The sequence below is a fragment of the Bidens hawaiensis genome, unplaced genomic scaffold (genome assembly GCF_021521415.1).
Source record: "Bidens hawaiensis isolate Kalapana, Puna unplaced genomic scaffold, B.hawaiensis_p1.1 tig00026901_1, whole genome shotgun sequence".
Lineage (NCBI taxonomy): Eukaryota > Viridiplantae > Streptophyta > Magnoliopsida > Asterales > Asteraceae > Bidens > Bidens hawaiensis.
The window spans coordinates 72,851-91,668 of NW_027494343.1; the positions used below are offsets into that span (position 1 = coordinate 72,851).

The 18,818-nt window shown below is 35.4% G+C and overlaps 3 protein-coding genes across 3 annotated transcripts; 2 read left to right on the top strand and 1 right to left on the bottom strand.

The window, feature by feature from the left end:
- Window positions 1-1,351: 1,351 nt before the first annotated feature.
- LOC143574385 (F-actin-capping protein subunit alpha-like) lies at window positions 1,352-7,684 on the top strand. The gene is made up of 10 exons (XM_077059024.1): window positions 1,352-1,485; window positions 1,588-1,703; window positions 4,775-4,864; window positions 5,448-5,512; window positions 5,594-5,755; window positions 6,095-6,173; window positions 6,255-6,332; window positions 6,433-6,507; window positions 6,588-6,623; window positions 7,220-7,684. The coding sequence occupies exons 1-10, from the start codon at window positions 1,371-1,373 to the stop codon at window positions 7,325-7,327; spliced, it is 924 nt and encodes a 307-aa protein (XP_076915139.1). The 5' UTR covers window positions 1,352-1,370; the 3' UTR covers window positions 7,328-7,684.
- A 1,660-nt stretch (window positions 7,685-9,344) lies between these two features.
- On the top strand, window positions 9,345-13,923 carry LOC143574371 (glycine-rich domain-containing protein 1-like). The gene is made up of 7 exons (XM_077059013.1): window positions 9,345-9,730; window positions 9,818-9,935; window positions 10,478-10,873; window positions 10,958-11,206; window positions 11,380-11,900; window positions 11,992-12,116; window positions 13,328-13,923. Exons 1-7 carry the CDS (start codon window positions 9,540-9,542, stop codon window positions 13,921-13,923), a joined length of 2,196 nt encoding a protein of 731 aa, XP_076915128.1. The 5' UTR covers window positions 9,345-9,539.
- A 1,729-nt stretch (window positions 13,924-15,652) lies between these two features.
- On the bottom strand, window positions 15,653-17,398 carry LOC143574376 (bidirectional sugar transporter SWEET16-like). The gene is made up of 6 exons (XM_077059018.1): window positions 17,216-17,398; window positions 17,088-17,124; window positions 16,793-17,006; window positions 16,258-16,452; window positions 16,073-16,192; window positions 15,653-15,970 (listed from the first exon to the last, which is right to left on the bottom strand). The coding sequence occupies exons 1-6, from the start codon at window positions 17,247-17,249 to the stop codon at window positions 15,692-15,694; spliced, it is 879 nt and encodes a 292-aa protein (XP_076915133.1). The 5' UTR covers window positions 17,250-17,398; the 3' UTR covers window positions 15,653-15,691.
- Window positions 17,399-18,818: the final 1,420 nt, after the last annotated feature.

Below are 18,818 nucleotides of genomic sequence, written 5' to 3' on the forward strand. Positions count from 1 at the left end.
TTGGCGAGCTGTCAAACACAAAATCCCTTATTTAAGACTCCAATTTCACCCAAGAAGACTTTTCGTTCAAAATTCACAGCATTCAAAACTTTCCATAAATAAATTGACCTGTTTTTTGACTGTCACCGGTCATTTAGGTTGTCATTTAATATTTCTATTTTTGTTACTAAGTTTTTTTTTTTTTTTTTTTTTTTTTTTTTTTTTTGTAATTTTGGAATATCTGTCAAAATTATAAATCCTTATATATGTAAATGGTCCTCTTGTAATGTTTTTTTTCAGGAGTTTAACAAAAAAAAAATTTAAGGGTCACTTCCTCAATTTATCTTATTGTTTTCGCCCTGTATCATTCTCACATGTTGATGGACCGAAACATAGTTCAATGACTTGCGAGAACTCGGACAAGTGCTCAAATCCTAAGAAAGTAAAAATAAACCAGGGAGATACCGTACGTTGCCGAAGTGGGAGAAAGTAGAACTCAAAATAGTTTAAAAAAATAACATATTAAAATATATTAATTAATTAGTCATTATATACATACGATAAATACTGTATGTTGATGTCACAACATATTGAAGCTATAACTACTAACTAGCTTAGGCAATTCAGTTGATGTGGCTTAATGGCTAATGTATTTTTAAGCATTATTTACTTTCATATGCATGCTCGAATCCCGTATAATGATATGCTATTTTTTATTTGTTTTTATTTTTGACGAGTCTAGACTGTCTAGTAGATGTTAGGCCGTAGTGCATGTGTGTTGTACACAATTTTTTTTTTCAATATTGCAATGGATTTTCTCTCTTTTTTTCCTTTTAATATGTAACTTTACTTTTTGTTTTTTAGTTCTAGTATCATAACAAAAGTAAACAAAGTACGTCAAGCACCCTCGCAACACCTAGCTTTTACCAACCAAATAAATGTAGTTTTTCATGTGTTGTAACCGAGACCGACCGAATTCGTGTCGAGTCACCACCGTGCCACAACGTCCAAGTTTTATCAACCAAATAAATGTCCTTTGAATGTGACCGGATTTGTGTCGAGTCGCCACTGCAACATCCAGGGTTTACTTTTTCGACCGTATAAACGTCATTTTAAACATGCTATTATTTGAATCATAAGCTATACGAGTTTTTTTTAGTTTTTGTACTGTAATGAATATAACCAAACCCGACAAAATTCACGAAAGATGTATAACCAGGTTTCTGCTGCCCGGCGCAACGCAGAAAGAGAAAAACTTGTTTTAAATTTTAATTAATAAGAGTGGAGTAATTTGCATCTTAAGAAACCTCTTTCTTTCTTTCTTCATTACATGATTCCATCTATCTGGTCTCTTCTTTCCCAAATTAATTTTCAAATCCCAACCACCATTCATGGCGGATGGCGAAGAGAATGAAGAAATAGTGCTCACTGATGAACAGAAATTCGACATTGCCAAGTGGTTCCTTCTAAACTCTCCACCCGGTGAAATCCAATACGTTGCCAAAGGTCACCATTTTTCTCTTCATTCTTTCATAATAATAATAATAATAATAATATTCATACTACTGTTGTTATTGATATCTAATAATTATAGGGATGATTTTACAGACCTGACTTTGGTTCTAAATGATGAGAATGTGTATATACGAGCGGCTAAGGAAGCCTTCCCCATTTACAACAAATCTCACATTGTTTGTCTCCAGCTTCCCAACCGAAGCGGCGAGGTACGATTTATCGTATTAATAGTCTTCTTACAATTAAAAATGTATGATGTTTATGAAGGATTAATCTTGAATTATTAGTAAAGTTAAGGGTTTATACTGTTAAGTTATAATTTAGTTATTTGAATTTTAGTAGGTTTAGGAAAGATATGTCTTGGAGAGCAAGTTTAGTAAGTCTATAAATAGGGTCTAGATTATTAGTTTTATAAGTGTGAGAAGTTGAGAGAGAGTCAAGAGAGAGTTAGGAGTCTCATCTCCATGTTCGTTTGATAAGTTCGTGAAGTTCGTTTGGTATGTTCGTTTGATTATATGAAAAGAGTCGAGGGTTGTCACCCCAATATCTCGTGTCAGTTTGTTTGATAAGTTCGTTTGATTTGATTGTTTGATCCGTCTAGGCCAACAGTTGGTATCAAAGCTTAGGCTCGTTGAAGTCACGGTTCGTTGCACGGGAGACGAGTCGCAAAGGAGTTTTGGAAGTCGGTTGGGTTTTGTTCTTTTGGTCAGTTGTAGATCATAAAAAACACCCTCTTGGGAGCCGTGTTGAGAAGTATCGTGGAATTTGGTATGCCTTTTCTATTTATCTCGCATCAATCGTAAAGTGTGGATTAAAAATAACACAACTATCGTGTTTGATATATCAGCCGCCACTTGCAAAATTAGTTTTGCAATTGAAATCAGGTGTTTCGCCTTATGTGAATTAATATTGCAATAATTGTTAGTAGGAGAGAATATTATTCTCGTGAGATTGCAATATATATTGTTTTGTTTCATCAAAAATCAATATAGCAACTTGTGTCAATTGCTTTGTTCGAGAGACATTTAATAGGAGGCTGTTATTTTGTGGGCACTGGAAACAAAGTGGAAGGTTTTACAATTAATTCACATTGTGGTAATTTTTGAATTGGGTTTGTAAGTAAGGTCGGTGGAAGATTCATTAACAAAGGCTAGGCTAGTTAAGCAAAAGAAAAAAATAAGCAAGTTGTTTCTTGCTCGAGTGAAAAGAGAAGTCGAATTAAAGAAAAGTTTGTAGCGTTTGTTTAGTTATTAGAGATTGGTTTTCGGATCGGGTATCAATTCCAACTAAAATAGCAAACCGGAGAAGAAAGTAAAGATAGGAAAGAAACGATAATGATTGGAGGACTTCCAGCATTGACGAAATCGAATTACGAAGTATGGTCGATCAAGATGGAGGGATTTTGAAAGAGTTGGTTTTTGGGAAGTTATTGAACCTACAGTCGGCGTAGCTGTAGATGAAAGGAAGATGTATACAGCGTTAGGGTTCATATGTCAAACCCTACCGGAAGATATCTTGGTACAAGTTGGCATACTTTTGAATGCTAGGGAAGTATGGCGTGCTTTGAAGATTCGATATCTTGGAATTGATTATGTACGAAAGGTAGAAGATGAAAAAGCAGCTCAAGAAGCCGCTAAGAAAGAAAGATTGGATAAGATCGTTGAGAAGGAAAGATTGGATGCTATTGTTCAAGAAGAACAAGCACGTCATAATGAAGCTCAGGAAGCTACTGAGAATGAAGAAGCACAAGCTGTTTTGAGAAGTGAGGGAAAAGAAAGGTTGAATGAAGAAAAAGAAAGAATTTCTTCTTCAGAAGAAGAGAAGATGGAGAATCTTAAGGTATGTTTTTATGACTCAAACAACCTTGAAGATGAGAAAATTGATAAGATAAGTGAGAAAGGAAGCAAGAAATTTTCTAGTGATGATGATGAGAGAAAGGTTATGGAATTGAATGAAAGGAATGATGCAGCTAAATGGTCTGCAGATTTAGAAGTGTGTGTGAAAGTCAACAATCGAGCATTCGTTGATGAGAAGTCAGAACCGAATGAAAGGTTGAGAAGAATTGTTAGAATGAAAGGCCTAGTAGGGTCTGATAAAGAAGGAATGCATAGCCCATCTGCAAGTTTTGATGAACAAAGAATGAAGAGAAAAGTGAAAAAGAAGAATGTGGAGAATGAATAGGTATGTGAGATCAATGTGGATGGTATGAATTATGAACGTGAAGAACTTGTTAAACAAGTTTGTTACAAACAACTGAGAAGAAAGGGTAAAGATGAACCAATGATTAAAGTTGAAGAGTTGAGAGTGCTATTGGGAATTCAAGACCTTGGTGGTACAAAATAGATGAACAATTCAAGATTAAGGGGGTGAATGAAGGATTAATCTTGAATTATTAGTAAAGTTAAGGGTTTATATTGTTAAGTTATAATTTAGTTATTTGAATTTTAGTAGGTTTAGGAAAGATATGTCTTGTAGAGCAAGTTTAGTAAGTCTATAAATAGGGTCTAGATTATTAGTTTTATGAGTGTGAGAAGTTGAGAGAGAGTCAAGAGAGAGTTAGGAGTCTCATCTCCATGTTCGTTTGATAAGTTCGTGAAGTTCGTTTGGTATGTTCGTTTGATTATATGAAAAGAGTCGAGGGTTGTCACCCCAATATCTTATGTTAGTTTGTTTGATAAGTTCGTTTGATTTGATTGTTTGATCCGTCTGGGCCAACAGTTTACATGTTTTCGAGTTGTCGTTTACATTTTGATTGCTCATATTTTAATGAGAGGAGTTGTTAGGTTTCTAGGGCTTAACATTATTGTTATTGTATTGATATTAAATTATTAATCGATCAGTGTTGTAGAACTCGCTAGTCGGATCAGAGTTTTTGTTTGTAAATTTTCAAAATTTTGAATAGTTATATATAAGTGTTCACATAAATACAACGTAAACATAACAAAACAATGAGAAAACCGAGGTCCGATTGCCTTTCAAAAAATTAAGAAAAAAAAGTTAAAACTTTTTTAGAAAAAGGTTCAATTTTTGACCAATTTTGGTCAGAAACGAGTTTGACCGACTACCAACTAGGTGCTGACTAATCACTAATTTTTTCTGATTTTTACAGAATCTTCTATTGTTTTAAAACACTGCAAAGTCAGTTTTATTACTCTGGGTTCTTTTATTGTTTATTTTTTTGTGGCTGCAACATATTGCATTAGCAAATATGTGCTTCCTTTGTGTTTGCATGATTTCCTGTATCGGATTTATGTTTATATTGAGTCTTTTATATCTGCAGGTGCTGTTATCATCATACAGTGAGATTAGTGAGAATGAGTATCTTGATCCGAGGACTGCACAAGTGGGAAAGGTTGACCATGTCAGACAAGTAAGTTCAATAAGATAGTGATTCGTGATTTGGTCTATCTTTTTAGCCTTATTTATATGAACATAATAGTGGCGATCTGCATGATAGGATGCCTAATAGTTCAACAGTTTGAAACTCATAACTGCACTTATCAAACAAACCAAGTTCTGACTACTCCCGATAACTGCATGTGGATACTAGAAGGAAACATTAAGTCCTTATATTAAGCAGGCTTTAGAGGATCCCTTCCTAAATTTAACACAAATGTGAGATAGTTTTATCAGTCAAAACTAAGTGTATGAGTGTATGACCAACATTACTATTTTCCATATGAATCATAGTGAATGAGATCTAAAGATGAAGGCATTTTGAGAAACTCATCATGCAATGAGGAGTTCAGTAAGATTTTGCCTTATTGGTTACTTTGATCAGAATTTACACTTAGCTTAGCTCTAATGTTTGAAGATATTATTTTTAAGATAAAAGTGTTGACTTTAATTGTACCCGAATCCTTTGATTCAGCATCATATGTTTTAATCTAAGTATAAGCTATTAGTTTATAAATGTTTATTGCGTTTTTATATGACATGCTAAATTGGTTCAGGTTTGTACACAAATGAGACCAGCTAAAGACGAGGAGCTTCCATCCCATTACATAGAAGAGTACCGGTAACCTTATTGTTAAATCTTTAACCATCTTTGAAAAATGTGAACTCCATAACTAACTTACAGTTGTGTGATTAACTACAGATCTGCCCTAGATATTGAAATCTCTAAGTATGTTGGAGAAACTTATCCAAAAGGTGTATCCTCGGTTTACTGTACAAGTGGCAAAGATGTTGAAGATTATGGTTCAGATTTTGAGCTTGTTGCAGTCATTACAGCCACTCGACACAGCCCACAAAATTTTTGGTTAGTGAGCTTCGTTTAATTGTTTTCGTTACCACTTTATACCTTATCATATTATATTAAGTAAATTACGCTTTTGGTCCCTGTGGTCTGTTTAACTCTTTCAGTCCAAAAAGGAAGTTTTTGACATATCATGGCCTGAGGTTTATTATTACCCATTCAGTCCCTGGTGCAATCTCGTCCTAAATAGTAATTGAATTGTCTTTCTATTTAACATAAAAAATGGTTAGGTTAGCATGATGGACTGAAAGGGTTAAACAAGCCAAACCACAGGGAACAAAAGTATTATTTACTCTGTTATATTTGTCATGTCACAAAATTGTGTATTTTGATGTTTATCAGTAATGGAAGTTGGTGCTCAATATGGAACATTGAGTTCAAGGATGAGTTACAAACTGTGGAAGTTAGAGGAAAAATGCAGGCACTTTCTGAAACTTAACGATTATTTTTGAATTGGTTGTATAGTAAAGATATCAACTTATTGCTTATCTTGAATGTTTAGGTGGGTGCTCATTATTTTGAAGAAGGGAATGTTCAGCTAGATGCAAAGCATGAATGCAGAGATTCAACTATGTTTCAGGTTACTTACCTTATTCCACTAAATTCTCTAGTATTTTATATTTGTTTAGTGAAATCATGTGCCGTGGGCCACGTGGCTGATCTGATTTACATACGTCCAGTCACCAGAGGATTCTGCTGAGTCGTTGATGAATATTATTCGCCACCATGAGACAGAGTACTCTACTTCATTGCAGGTTTGATGTTTTATTCTCCATTTTCTTATTCATAAAATGTTTTAATGTTGAGTCATTTGCTAACATTTGTGCAATGACAGGCGTCTTATTCCAATTTACCAGATTCTACATTCAAGGTACTTTGTTTCGTCACTCAAATGAATATTGGTACAAAGATTCAATTTAGGTTATATTTTTATTTAGAGTCAACTACACGGATTATCCTGTGTTATGTCTATATTGTGGTTTTGGTCATTTGTTTTCAGAAGTTATGGACTTGACCCTCGTTGTTTACTAAATCATAATACGACTGGTTTTTTTTCACTAACCGATTAAATTTTTTTTTGTTAATTTCATGTTAAACGACATTTTTTTAACAGATTTTAACATCAGTTAGTGAAAAGGACGGTATGGCAAACAATGGGGACTAATTGTGTCATTTCTGAAAAGAAAGGACCAAAATAGCTAAGTGGACGTATCAAAGGGACCATCCATATAATTAACTCTTTTATTTATAACAAATCATATGCGTTAAGCTTAAAAACTCAACGGGTTGAAAATGTATATGTATGATATATGACACCGGTTTATTTAAAAAAACTGAAAAAGCAGTCTTCATAATATGGTTTTTGCAATCAAGATAGATTTTGAGTAGAAGAACCTTGATTCAGTTTTTTTTAAATTAAATTAAAATGAATACAAAGGTTGATGGATGTGCGGGTTGTGAATGCAGGAGCTGCGAAGAAAGCTTCCGGTTACGCGTACGTTGTTCCCGTGGCAAAACACCGTGCAATTTAGCCTCACAAAAGATCTTACAAAAGAACTTGGAATTGAAAAATAGATCTATGTATAGGAAATGGAAATGGTCCTTTAAAATTCACATTCTTTTAACCCGAATCCAGCAGTGTGGCTGATTGGTCCAGATTATACACCTTTTGTTATATGTTATTGATCATTTGCCTTTAGTCATATTCTTTGTTCTACCCTTTTTGGTATATTAAAGTATTGGGTGAGAATGATATGTGGCATGGCTCATGGGTTTGTTTATAAACTGGAAACTGTCTAAACCAAAGCACATCGAGTGGTTTAGCTAGTTTGGGGTTATATGGCTCGACCCATGTTTACGGTAATACAATTCAGGTTTAACCGTGGTTGACGATTTAGGTCTGTAGCTGCACATGTTAACCTTTTTCATATATTCTTTTTTCTCAATATCGTTTGAAGATGCAGTTTATTCCTTTATCAGTTATTTATCGTCTTGGAAAGAAATTTAGAGCGCCAACTTGGGCAGGTGCGCTGAACGACCTATAAGCTAATGCATCTAAAACTTCTGAACTGACCAAGTGCAAATTATCTATGCTGACCAGCTTTTGGTTAGTAGTTTATAGATGTCGTAAAATGCATGTCTCCACACTAAACGACTCTACGACGAGTAAGTGAAAGATGGCAATAGTCAGTTTATACAAAGATGTCTTCACTTAGTGTATATGCTGACTGGAATGCGATTAACATATGACTATTTCTAAGTACTGAGATTATATTTGTTATTGTATAAATATTTTGTAAGTACTGGCGTATTTTGTCGTACTTACAAAACCTAGGGTATTTGAGTTAGTTTTCTTCTAGTTTAGTCAAATAAGGTCATAAGGGTTCTTATTGATTTAGGACTGAATGGTTTACAAATAGGGTTTTCTAAACACAATCGATTTTCACAAAACTGGTAAATTAGATTTCAGTTTCAAGTTTAAATCTCGTTTACAATTGAGCAGTTTGGACATTCGTGGATAGTACCCTTTCAAATTAGTTTCACCGACACGAATAGCCTCATGACTAAGTTGAAATGCTTCCATAACACATGCTCAAATGTTCAAAAAAATATATATTTAAATTGAATAGTTTTAAATGAAAGTGCGTCAAGAGTTTTAAATGAAAGCACGTCAAGAGATTGAGTGAGGACTTGTCCCACATAGAAGGATGTATAATTGTTGGAGTGGTTTTTAAGTAAGGACATAAAGAGTACATTAACTACATCAAAATACTTTAACATCTTTAGTAGCGTTTTTGTGCTCGAAAATCAAGTTAATTCACTAGTGTTGTCCGAGTGTATTAAGGTGAATGGGGGTGGATACAAAGTAATAATGTTTGTTACAATGAATCTCATAAAATCCTTTAACCTTTGATCCATCATTTAAAGTTTAAAGTTAAATTACTTTATAACTTACAATGCCCTATTAAGTGTTTAGACACATACGTGCCATATAGTTAGAGGTGCGGTTTTTTGAGTTTTTGAAGCCGTTCGGTTTCGGTTTTTAGGCCAAACAAAAATTGGCTAAAAATAATGAATTTAAGTATAAATAATTTTGTTAATTGTATAATCATAGATTATTATACATTTGATCAAAAATATTGGAGTTACATATTTAATCAAATTCTTATAACTTTCTTAATATATGAAAAAACAAAAATTTAGGAATTTGGTTCGGTTCGGTTTTTTTGGTTTTTTTTACATGCAAAACAAAACCAAAACCGAACCATTAGCGCGGTTTTTACAAAAACATAAAACCAAACCGTCTGTTTTTGTTTCGGTTCGGTTTTTACGGTTTAGGATAAGTTTTTTCGTTTTCTTGCACAACCCTACGTATAATCATGATTAATGAACAAGTAACATTGCAAGACTCGAGCTTGTTATCCCAATAGAGGCCATGACTCGAGCTTGGCATTAAACGAGGCGTTTTAATGCAATTAGACCGTGTGTGTAAGTTGCCGTTTTAAAAAGAAAAAAATAGAATAAAATAAAAACAATATTAAAGTGTGCAATTGCGTGCGGGTAGTGCGATTTGGTGGCTTTCGTTGTCTGTGAGCATCAGCAATGTTGGCTTGTTACGACCATTATTGAAACTTCACTATCGCACTTCCTCAAAACACATGACACATATCATACTTTGCCACCTTTTACTTTAATTTAATACTTAACAAACACTATTATTTATATATTCTATCTGAATTAATCTTTCTTAAATCCAATGAACACGACCACTCTTGTTGAATAAAACATGTCTGGTTCCGATCACCCATCGCCGTCAACGAGAAGCCTTAGCGAGGCGGCTGAGGAGGAGGAGGAGGAGCTTACGCGGCTGACGATAGATTTGGCTGCGGCCGCAAGACAAAACATTAGTTTCTTGAGAGACGTTGCAGAATCACATTGGCTCCACCATACACATGTTCTTGTAGAAGCTATTCGTAGGTAATTAATTATTATGTAACCAATAAAACAACAACCTTAATTAATATTCGTGCATTTTTTTTTTTAAATTGGTCAAACCAATCATAGATATGATGAACTATGGATGCCGATGATGTCTGATCTTATGTCGGATTCTGGCAAGCCACCGATGATCCTTCCTCCTATTGATATCGAATGGGTTTGGTTCTGTCACACTCTAAATCCGGTATGTCCGGTCTTTCTGTTATTCATCGATATTCGAAACTCAAACTAGTGCCAAAACCGAGCTTGAATGGGTTTTGGTTTTTCGGTTTTCATAATTGGTTCGGTTTCAGTTTTATTATTTTGGCTTGAAACTTTTGTGTCGAGAAAAATTGGTCCTAAGTCTGAAACTTTGTGCCAAAACTTTTTTGTTAGTTGATGATTAGTTGATTATTATAAAATTTGGGTCAAGTTTTTGATACACAATTTATTAACTTTTTTACTATGTATGAGATTTACTGGGTATGATTGCTGTTTTTTTTTTTAAATTTATTAACTTTTTAAAATAAAAGTTATAATACATAAGTTAATATCGAAATTTGACTTTTTCAGCTTTATAGATTTGGTTCATTTTTCCGGTAAAAAAAATCCAAAACCAAAACCGAACCGTAAACTTAATTTTTTAAAAGACAAAAAAGCAAACAGTCGGTTTTGGGTTGGGTCCAGTTATCTCAGTTCATTTATTTCGGCTACGGCCTTATATCGGTTTCATGCACGCCACTACAGGTATCTTACACGCAATACTGTCATTCAAGATTCTCGAAACTCATTGGAAAACCGACCATTTTTAACCAAGAAAACAAGGATTATGCTTTGGAAAGATGTGAAGATATATGGGTTTCCAAATACCCATGTGAATCATTTGAAAATGAAGCCGATTTAGGCGATCTTCATCTTCACAACAAGATCGACACTCCACAAATGGATTATCTAATGGAAGAAGTGTCAACGCAAAGACGTCTAGTTCATGAATTCTCCAAACCGTATATGCTAGAACTCGTGTACTTAATCGCTGCCAGAAATCGATACAAAGGGTTTCTTTTCTTGTTGCAAAGATTCGCCGATAGCTGCAAAACATTTGTTCCCACATCAGATATTCTACTAATGTGGATTACACATAAGGTAATCATAAACATACACACACACAACATTACAATATTCTAAATGTATAAATTTGTTACGGTTTTCGTGGTTTTGATAAATCAGAGTTACCCGATTGCGTATGCTGTTGATGTAAAGGAAATGAGGGACGGATTGGAAAAGGTAACCGTGAAGGGGGATGATTTGGAGATGATTAAGAAGCTTTGGGAGAGAGCGTTTGATCAACCGTACGAGAAAGCTGGCTGTCATGTGATCGGTGGCTCTGACAATGTAAGATCGTCGATTCACTGGGAAGTTACGGATACAGATGTTAATGTCAAGTACCGGCCATTGCTGCCTCGATTCTTGCTTGAGGTCAGTAATCGATTAGGCAAATCACACGTCGCCATGTTCTGTCATACTAGACCATAATAAATGTCACACCTTAGATATCACTAACACGTTTTGGGCTTAATAGTTATAGACGAGAGGGGAACTCATCCATAGTTAATTCTTGATGACGTTTAATGTTGTTTGTTAAAAAACAGGTTAACGTATTGGTAAAGCGAATCCCAACGACGAAAACACCACAAACGGATGAATCAAATGAGTTTCTACGTTTTCGGTTTCTCAGATGTCACCGTGAGGTAAAAATAAACAACCCCGTATCCACCATTCGTTCAGATTCATGGCAAAAGGTGGTGAATCTTCATTGTGAATTCGGGACGAAAGGAATGGTGGTAGAACGAAGACGAAAAGGGGGTGTTCGTGTCAATGGAAGTAAACTACTCGAATCCAACACGTTTATGTGGAACGAGTTGCTTCGAGCACCATCTATCACTTTATATGGAGTGGTTGGTCAAAGATTTAGAGTATTTGTCTCGATCACACCGCCTGCACAGGCCCCGTACTTGTTCAAATCTGTTCCGGACCGAGTGACTGACGATTCAGGAGCTATGGTGTCGGAAGTGATCCTGAAAATGAACCAGTATCGACCTCAAGAAGGTCGGTGGTTGTCTCGTACGGTTCTTGATCACGCCAGAAGAGAATGTTTCGTTATTCGAATGAGGTTACATTTGTTATTTTTTTTAGTATAACCATGAGAACCCGTTACTGAAATACTAAAATCAATAACATTGCTTGTTATATTTCAATGACAGGGTGGGAGGAGGGGTTTGGAGAAGAGGCAGTAATAAGCCGACCGTCTTAAAATGGGAGGATCGCTGCATAGAAATATGCGAAGGCTCGTGGTCTTATGTCGCGGGTTCCATAGGCAAATCCCCGGGTATGCGTTTTCCCCATTATCATCTTTCAATCTTCATTCACAACAACCTGACAGTTGATGGTACCAGCTATCTTAGGGATGTTCACGGTCTGGTTTGACCAATTTTGATAAAAATAAAAGAATAAAAAAATTGTCCCGAGTCTTAAATTATGGTTTTGAAAAAAAGAAAAACTAAACCGGCCGGTTTTCACTGTTTGACGAGTCAGTTTTGATGGTTTAATGAAACAATTACCTTTTTCAAAAGCATAACTTTGTATTAAGTATTAATAAATGTTAACGATTGTTCATTAAAAAAAAATATGTAAATTTATGCTCATGAAATTAAAAGTAATAATAATAAGACAAATTGGATTTTAATAATTCAGCTATTTAGCCGATAATAATGTCAACTTAGTTTATTCTCACCAGTGATCCCAAATTTAAAAAATTGGCTTTCAATGGTCTCCTGTTAAAAAAAAAAACTAAGGCCGCTAAATTTTCCCGAATTTCAAACTGATTTTTTATGGTTTTGATCAGAAGGATGATACGAGTCGATTGGCATAAAACTTAGCTCGAAACGATACTCCAAACACCTTATTTTTTGTTAATTTGAAGTTCAAACACCCGATTTGAAGCACTAATCAAGCAGTCTGGAGCATCCTTTCAAGCTAAATTTACATCAGTCGACTCGTATCCCCCTTCCGATCAAAAACCCTAAAAATCAGTTTGAAATTCACAAAAAACTTAACGCCGTTAGGTTTTTTTTAACATATGACTAGAGAACCAACTTTTTAAAATTTGGAGACCATTGGAAGGAATCAACTAATTTGAGATTATTATCGGCCAATAACATATAGTTGAATTGTTAGAATCCAATTTGCCTAATAATAATAATAAGGGGGTGTTTGGGATTCCTTATTTTGCCTCCTTATAACTTTTCATTAAGTTAATAAGTTACAAAAGTGTAACTTATGGAACTTTTTCTCTCACAATATAAGCAATCTCAAACACCTTATTACTTTTCAAAAAGTTTATAAGTTATAAGTTGGTGAAAACAAGCAATTCCAAACATCCCCTAAATGTCAAGTTTGGTTTACACGACCGGTTTCAAGTTCCAAACCATGGACCGTTGAAATCAAGTCGTATGTATTTCAAACCGATCAACTTTTATTATTTTATAAGGTTCAGTCAGTTTCAACGGTTTATGAACACCTTTATCTGCTCTACTACAGAGAAAGTAATAGCAACCGCAACACCAAAGCCACCATCCCAAAACTGGCAAGCTTCGTGGTCCTTTTCAACCGGACACGACTTGTTTATATCACGCGACATGAGCTTCGACCTCAAGACCACCACCTCAACCGGTTCACCCATTCGGTTGGTAAAAGGTCGACAACTACAATACAAAAACGAGGAAAACAAAGACGAAGAAGATGAGTTCGTGACCATTGTTCGGTTCACTCACGAAAACCCAAGTGGGAGAGCCACAGGGCTAGTAAACTGGAAACTATCAGCCGTGGAATTGTCGCCTGAAGAAGACGTAGCGTTTGTGCTGCTTTTGAGTACGTCGATACTGAGAAGTGTGACGGAGATGAGGAAGGAGGACGTTGGAAGTTTGTTGGTTCGACGAAGGCTTAAGGAAGCGAAACATGGGGACGGTGACTGGGGGTCGGTGATCGTGATGGGGTCTTCGTGGAAATCGGTTTATGTGAAGCCGTGGTATTGGAATGCTAAGGTTGTGATGGCACGAGAAGCTGAAGAGTATGCTACTAAGTATACTGCTGAGGAGTGTGGTGATGAGTTTTATAAGGAAGCTTTGTTTGGTTGAAATGTTATTCTAAAATGTATTGTTTGTTTTCTCTAAGTTTTGTTTGAGATAATATTATTTAGGGAATCCTTGTAAATATATGTAAATTGTTCAACTCAGCATACAATCCTAATATGATCTGCAACAATGCTAGGATCTGCCATTTTAATTAGTAAAGCTTCTAGAAACCAAAACAGTTTAATCTCTACGTGAATTATTACTATAGTATAATTAACAAGTTTGGTGCCACAAAAGTTTTTTTAAAATATTTTATTAATTTTGTTTTGTTTTTATGTAATTCATTTTGATGTTTAAACAAATATGATGTGTTGGTGTGTTGGTTGGTGTGTTATTTGTTAATGCAAATGAAAATAATGAATGTTGTTTGATGCAGGTTCGAGCAGCTTTATGGCACTAAGTATAAATCAATTTTGGCATTTGGTTTTTGACCATTTTTCTTATGTAGAGGCATGATTAATTCTTGAACATGTTTATTTTGTTTGTTTCTTTTATTTATTTTATGTGTTTTTTTTGTTTAAATAATAAATAAGAGTTTTGGTGCTGTAAGTCCATTATTGAATAATTGGTATCATATGTTAATATAAATAGGAGTTCGGCGGCACCTTATTGTTAAGGATATTTTTTCACTATGTTTTAGCTTCGATTTGTAACAAACGTAACAAATTTGTTTTGTATAATTTTTATTGTTTTGTTTTAGTTCCAACACTGTAATGAACGTGACGAAAAACGGCCGAAATCGCGTAGCCTCACGCCTTTTGTATTAGTTCCGGCACCGTAACGAACGTGCTGAAAACCGATCAAATTTACATAGACTCGGCGCCTCATCTCCCGAGATTGACAATGGTCGAGTTTTACCAACCGACGCCATCTCATCAGCCCACCTCAATTTTCATATTTTTTTTGTTTTAGTTTCGGCACAATAACACACGTAATCGAAACCGACCTAATTCACGTTGACTTACCGCCTTAATGCTTGGGTTTTACCAACCTGCCCCGGCGCAACGCGCCGGGTAAATACCTAGTTATATAGTAAAAGAGAAGTTTGGTGCCGCTAAGCCCTTATCGGGCCAAGTGGAGTGGCGGCACCAAACTTGTCCACACCATTTTGATTTTCATTTATAGTATTGGTATCGTAACTAACGTAACGAAAACCAATCAACCGTCAATTTTGTTTCTTACGTGATGGAAACAGATTGAATTCATGTAAACTCACTGCATCAACGCCCGGGACTGACAAGGATCGGGCAACGTACGGGACCGACAAGGCTCGGTTTTGACACCATTTGTTTTTTTTAGTTCCGGTACCATAACGAACATAGCAAAAACCGATTGGATGCCAATTTTGTTTTGTTTTTTTTTTTGTTTTAGTTCCGGCACCGTAACGAACATGAAGGAAATCGACTAAATTCGCATAGAGTCACCGACTCACCGCATTTTGTTTAGTTCTAGTACCGTAAAGAAAACCGACCGACAACCAATTTTGTTTTTAGTTCCAGTATCGTAACGAAACCGACCGAATTCGTGTCGATCTACCATCTCAACGTTCGAGACCTACAACGCTTAAATTTTACCATCACCCGGATTTTACCGACCTGTCCTAACACAACAAGCCGGGTAAAATCCTAGTTTTCAATAACAATTCTTGATAATTTCGTCCAGAAGTTTTTACATTATGTATACCCTATAAATAATAATAATTTTTTACAAAATATAATAACTTTTTACATTATGAAAGAAAAACACTACATCTTCAAATCACATCACCATGTCAATTTTCATCTTCATGTTGTAGATTAAAGTTTGCTCGGTTCGGGCTAAGAGATGGTGACCTTATTATCGGGAAGGCGTCTAGTCGAGTCAAGGTACGCTTTTGGTTACTTACATTATTCGGTTTCACGTCCGAATCTTGAATATCAATGTCTCTAAATTCTATTTGCTTTTCATAAGAAGCGTTCTCTAAATCGTTCTCCATAGGCGTCGAATTTTTGAATTTCAAGTAAAATATAAATTGTATGGTTCCTAGTAATATCCCTAATGCATTTGGCACCTGCAATAATGTTTACATAAGAGATATCAGTAAATATCTTTGTTCATATCACTTTATAATTTTTTATAAATACACAAAGGAGATGATAACAAGAAAACTTACAATAACAAATATATCTGTAACCAACAAAGCAAAAGTTAACCAAACACATCCATTAAGGAAAAGAGCGAAAACAAGGAGAATCGGCATATACTCCACGCTCTTGGTCTTAATTGTGGTTCTCTGCATACAATTATTTCTTACTTAGGTTCACAACCTCTAAAATGCACTCAAAAGTTATGAACAACCACGATACGATCAACGAGAATAATATAAAAGCGTACCAGTGCAGCGAGTGGTGCAACGTACATCATTGTCGTGAAAGTTGCACACAAGACTCCTGTGAATGTACGTCGTGAGCTTTCTCCGAATGCAACAAGTGTGAAAGCCAAGACGATTCCAAAGAACACAATGTCCAGAATCACAAATCCGAAGTATTGAACCTAAAAATATTTAAGACCATTTTCGACTGTCAATTAGAACTTATTTTAGTTAAAAAATTAAAATACTTTTGTAACTGATTATGACAATATTTCGACGATTAAAATATTTACGACCATTCGACCATGTTCTTTAGTAAGGAAACCTTGAGTGATGTTTATTTATATGGGTTCTAACAAGAACATATTGTAATCATATTCGACACACTAATTATTTACTGGAAACCTATAATTTTTGGACGAATAATTTCAGCTCAACCCGAACCTCACTAAAGATTATATATCCTTTTTAATCCAAAACCAATATATGTCATTTCTAGCAAAAACATATAATTTGTGTTACCCTTTTTTCCTTGGTGGAATAGATGAATAATATAACAAGGTAGAGCGCTTGCATTGCCGCCCCAGCCGCATTAGTTGTGAAAATAAGGAGACCATCATCAGGGTCAAGTAAGCCATACAAGATCCACAAAGAACAACTCAACAAGGTTGCTACATATGGTGTCCCATTGTAGTTTTCAGCAGATTTTCTCTTCACTATCTGCCTAAACTGCGCTCTGAAATATTAACCGATCGGCATATTAGTTAACCTGAAACTTCATTTTGATTTTTTTTATAATAATCAAAGTTAGACTCACATGGGAGAGAAAAAGGTCAGTATAGAGATGATATTTCCTGCATGAAAAAACAAACAAGTCAATTAATATTAATTACTTTTGTCACAAGAAAATGTTTCTTGCGCTTAACGCAAGCTATTTAGGCTCACCTAAGATACCAACCACAACGTCGGGTGCAGCCATTGTATGATCACGCGATAAGATGTGTAGATTAGATAAGAAATGAAATGAATGTGTGATTTGTGATGGTTTTATGGGTTCCAAAATAATGCCAATTGTTGGATTTTAGCTTAGATTCCTTTTCTTATTCTTTTTGTATGTTTGACCATAATTTTTTTGGTTGTTACAAGAAGTCATAAGAAAGATTCTTGGCTTCAATTTACATGGGTATTGATATATTTTGGTAATTGATACTAATTAAAGATAAGATTTTGGATACTATCATCACATGTCTTTAACATCAAACTGACTTGTTATGACCTAAGTGATCAAAATGGCTTGTTAATATGGTTTAGTGTGACTTTATGTAATCTAAACCAACTAACACACACAATTACAAGGCTCATTAGTGTATTAATCATTACAAATATGTCTAATAATACCGAATGACTTCTTATGACTTGGTGTGACTTCATGTAAGCTAAGTCAACTACTAGCACATTATAAGGACAATTATGGCTCATTAGTATAGCATAGGATAAAGACGTAGTTTTCTCTCAAAAATAACTAAGTTTCATGATATTCGTTTAAGAAATTCAATCGGCGTTTATGAGACATGCATAAATGGTTTGAAGAAACACGAATCTAATCCTTTTGGAGTTAGATCAATGAGGACACAGGGTATGGGTCAAACAATTACCAAACTAACGATACGAGTCCGATCTCCCAAGTCCAATGACGAAAAACCTGCAAAACAACCACCGTGACCTCGTTACGGGAAGGACAAGAGGGGGAGGGGGGTCTTCCCGTAACCACCATCCAGCGTGAGAATAAGTACAGTTCTGATTGAGAGAAAGTATTTAAGTATTTAGAGTAGATAGTGGGGAGTGAATGAATACCTCATGAAGATGATGATGGTATTTATAGCCGAAGGGGAAGGGAATGTGATTGGTCCAGCTGTCTCTTTCCAAAAGATCCTTTCGTAACCACCTGGACACGTGTCCACATATGATAGGACGATCTATTTCAGCCATGTGCATGGTTATAACAACCTGGACACGTGTCTGCCTACGATAGGACGAGCTAAATGGGCATGTGTATGGTTGTAACAACTTGGCCAGCTGTCCTCTTTCTATTAGCTGTGGTGTCTCGTGTTCCCCAAGAAAGGATCTTGGTAAATCTTCTAGAAAGGAGTTGGTTAATTACAGTTGTCCCTCTGACGTCACCTTCTGGTCATTTTTGCGGATGGGAATAGTACCCTGCGGATGACTTCTGAGGGCGTTTGGATCCTCCCGCATATGGTCTGTAGAGCTTGTTATTGCTCTTCCTCTATCTTGAGTTATGCGGGTGATTTATATGCTCCGCGGGTGATTTATGAAGGAGTCCTCTTTCACCCGCGGGCGGTCCTTAAGGGTATTTGGGTCTTTTTGGTACCCTACCTCTATAGTAAATTAACGACTATTTCTTCTAAAAACCTTACTGAATACATAATTGTTTCTATATGATTTGAGGTGCATGTCTTATTATCTTCATGAGTGAGTATATTAAGTTTCTCAACAAAAAAAGATAAATAAACACACACACACATATGCA

Bases quoted from the DNA above. Each gene is read 5' to 3' on its own strand.
- LOC143574385 (XM_077059024.1), top strand. From the start codon at position 1,371: ATGGCGGATGGCGAAGAGAATGAAGAAATAGTGCTCACTGATGAACAG. The intron at 5,513-5,593 runs GTAACCTTATTG...GATTAACTACAG, and splicing joins CATTACATAGAAGAGTACCG to ATCTGCCCTAGATATTGAAA. The intron at 5,756-6,094 runs GTTAGTGAGCTT...GATGTTTATCAG, and splicing joins CACAGCCCACAAAATTTTTG to TAATGGAAGTTGGTGCTCAA.
- LOC143574376 (XM_077059018.1), bottom strand. From the start codon at position 17,249: ATGGCTGCACCCGACGTTGTGGTTGGTATCTTAG. The intron at 16,453-16,792 runs GTAACACAAATT...AAATATTTTTAG, and splicing joins ATTCCACCAAGGAAAAAAGG to GTTCAATACTTCGGATTTGT. The intron at 15,971-16,072 runs GTAAGTTTTCTT...ACATTATTGCAG, and splicing joins TTACAGATATATTTGTTATT to GTGCCAAATGCATTAGGGAT.
- LOC143574371 (XM_077059013.1), top strand. From the start codon at position 9,540: ATGTCTGGTTCCGATCACCCATCGCCGTCAACGAGAAGCCTTAGCGAG. The intron at 11,207-11,379 runs GTCAGTAATCGA...GTTAAAAAACAG, and splicing joins TGCCTCGATTCTTGCTTGAG to GTTAACGTATTGGTAAAGCG. The intron at 12,117-13,327 runs GTATGCGTTTTC...GCTCTACTACAG, and splicing joins TTCCATAGGCAAATCCCCGG to AGAAAGTAATAGCAACCGCA.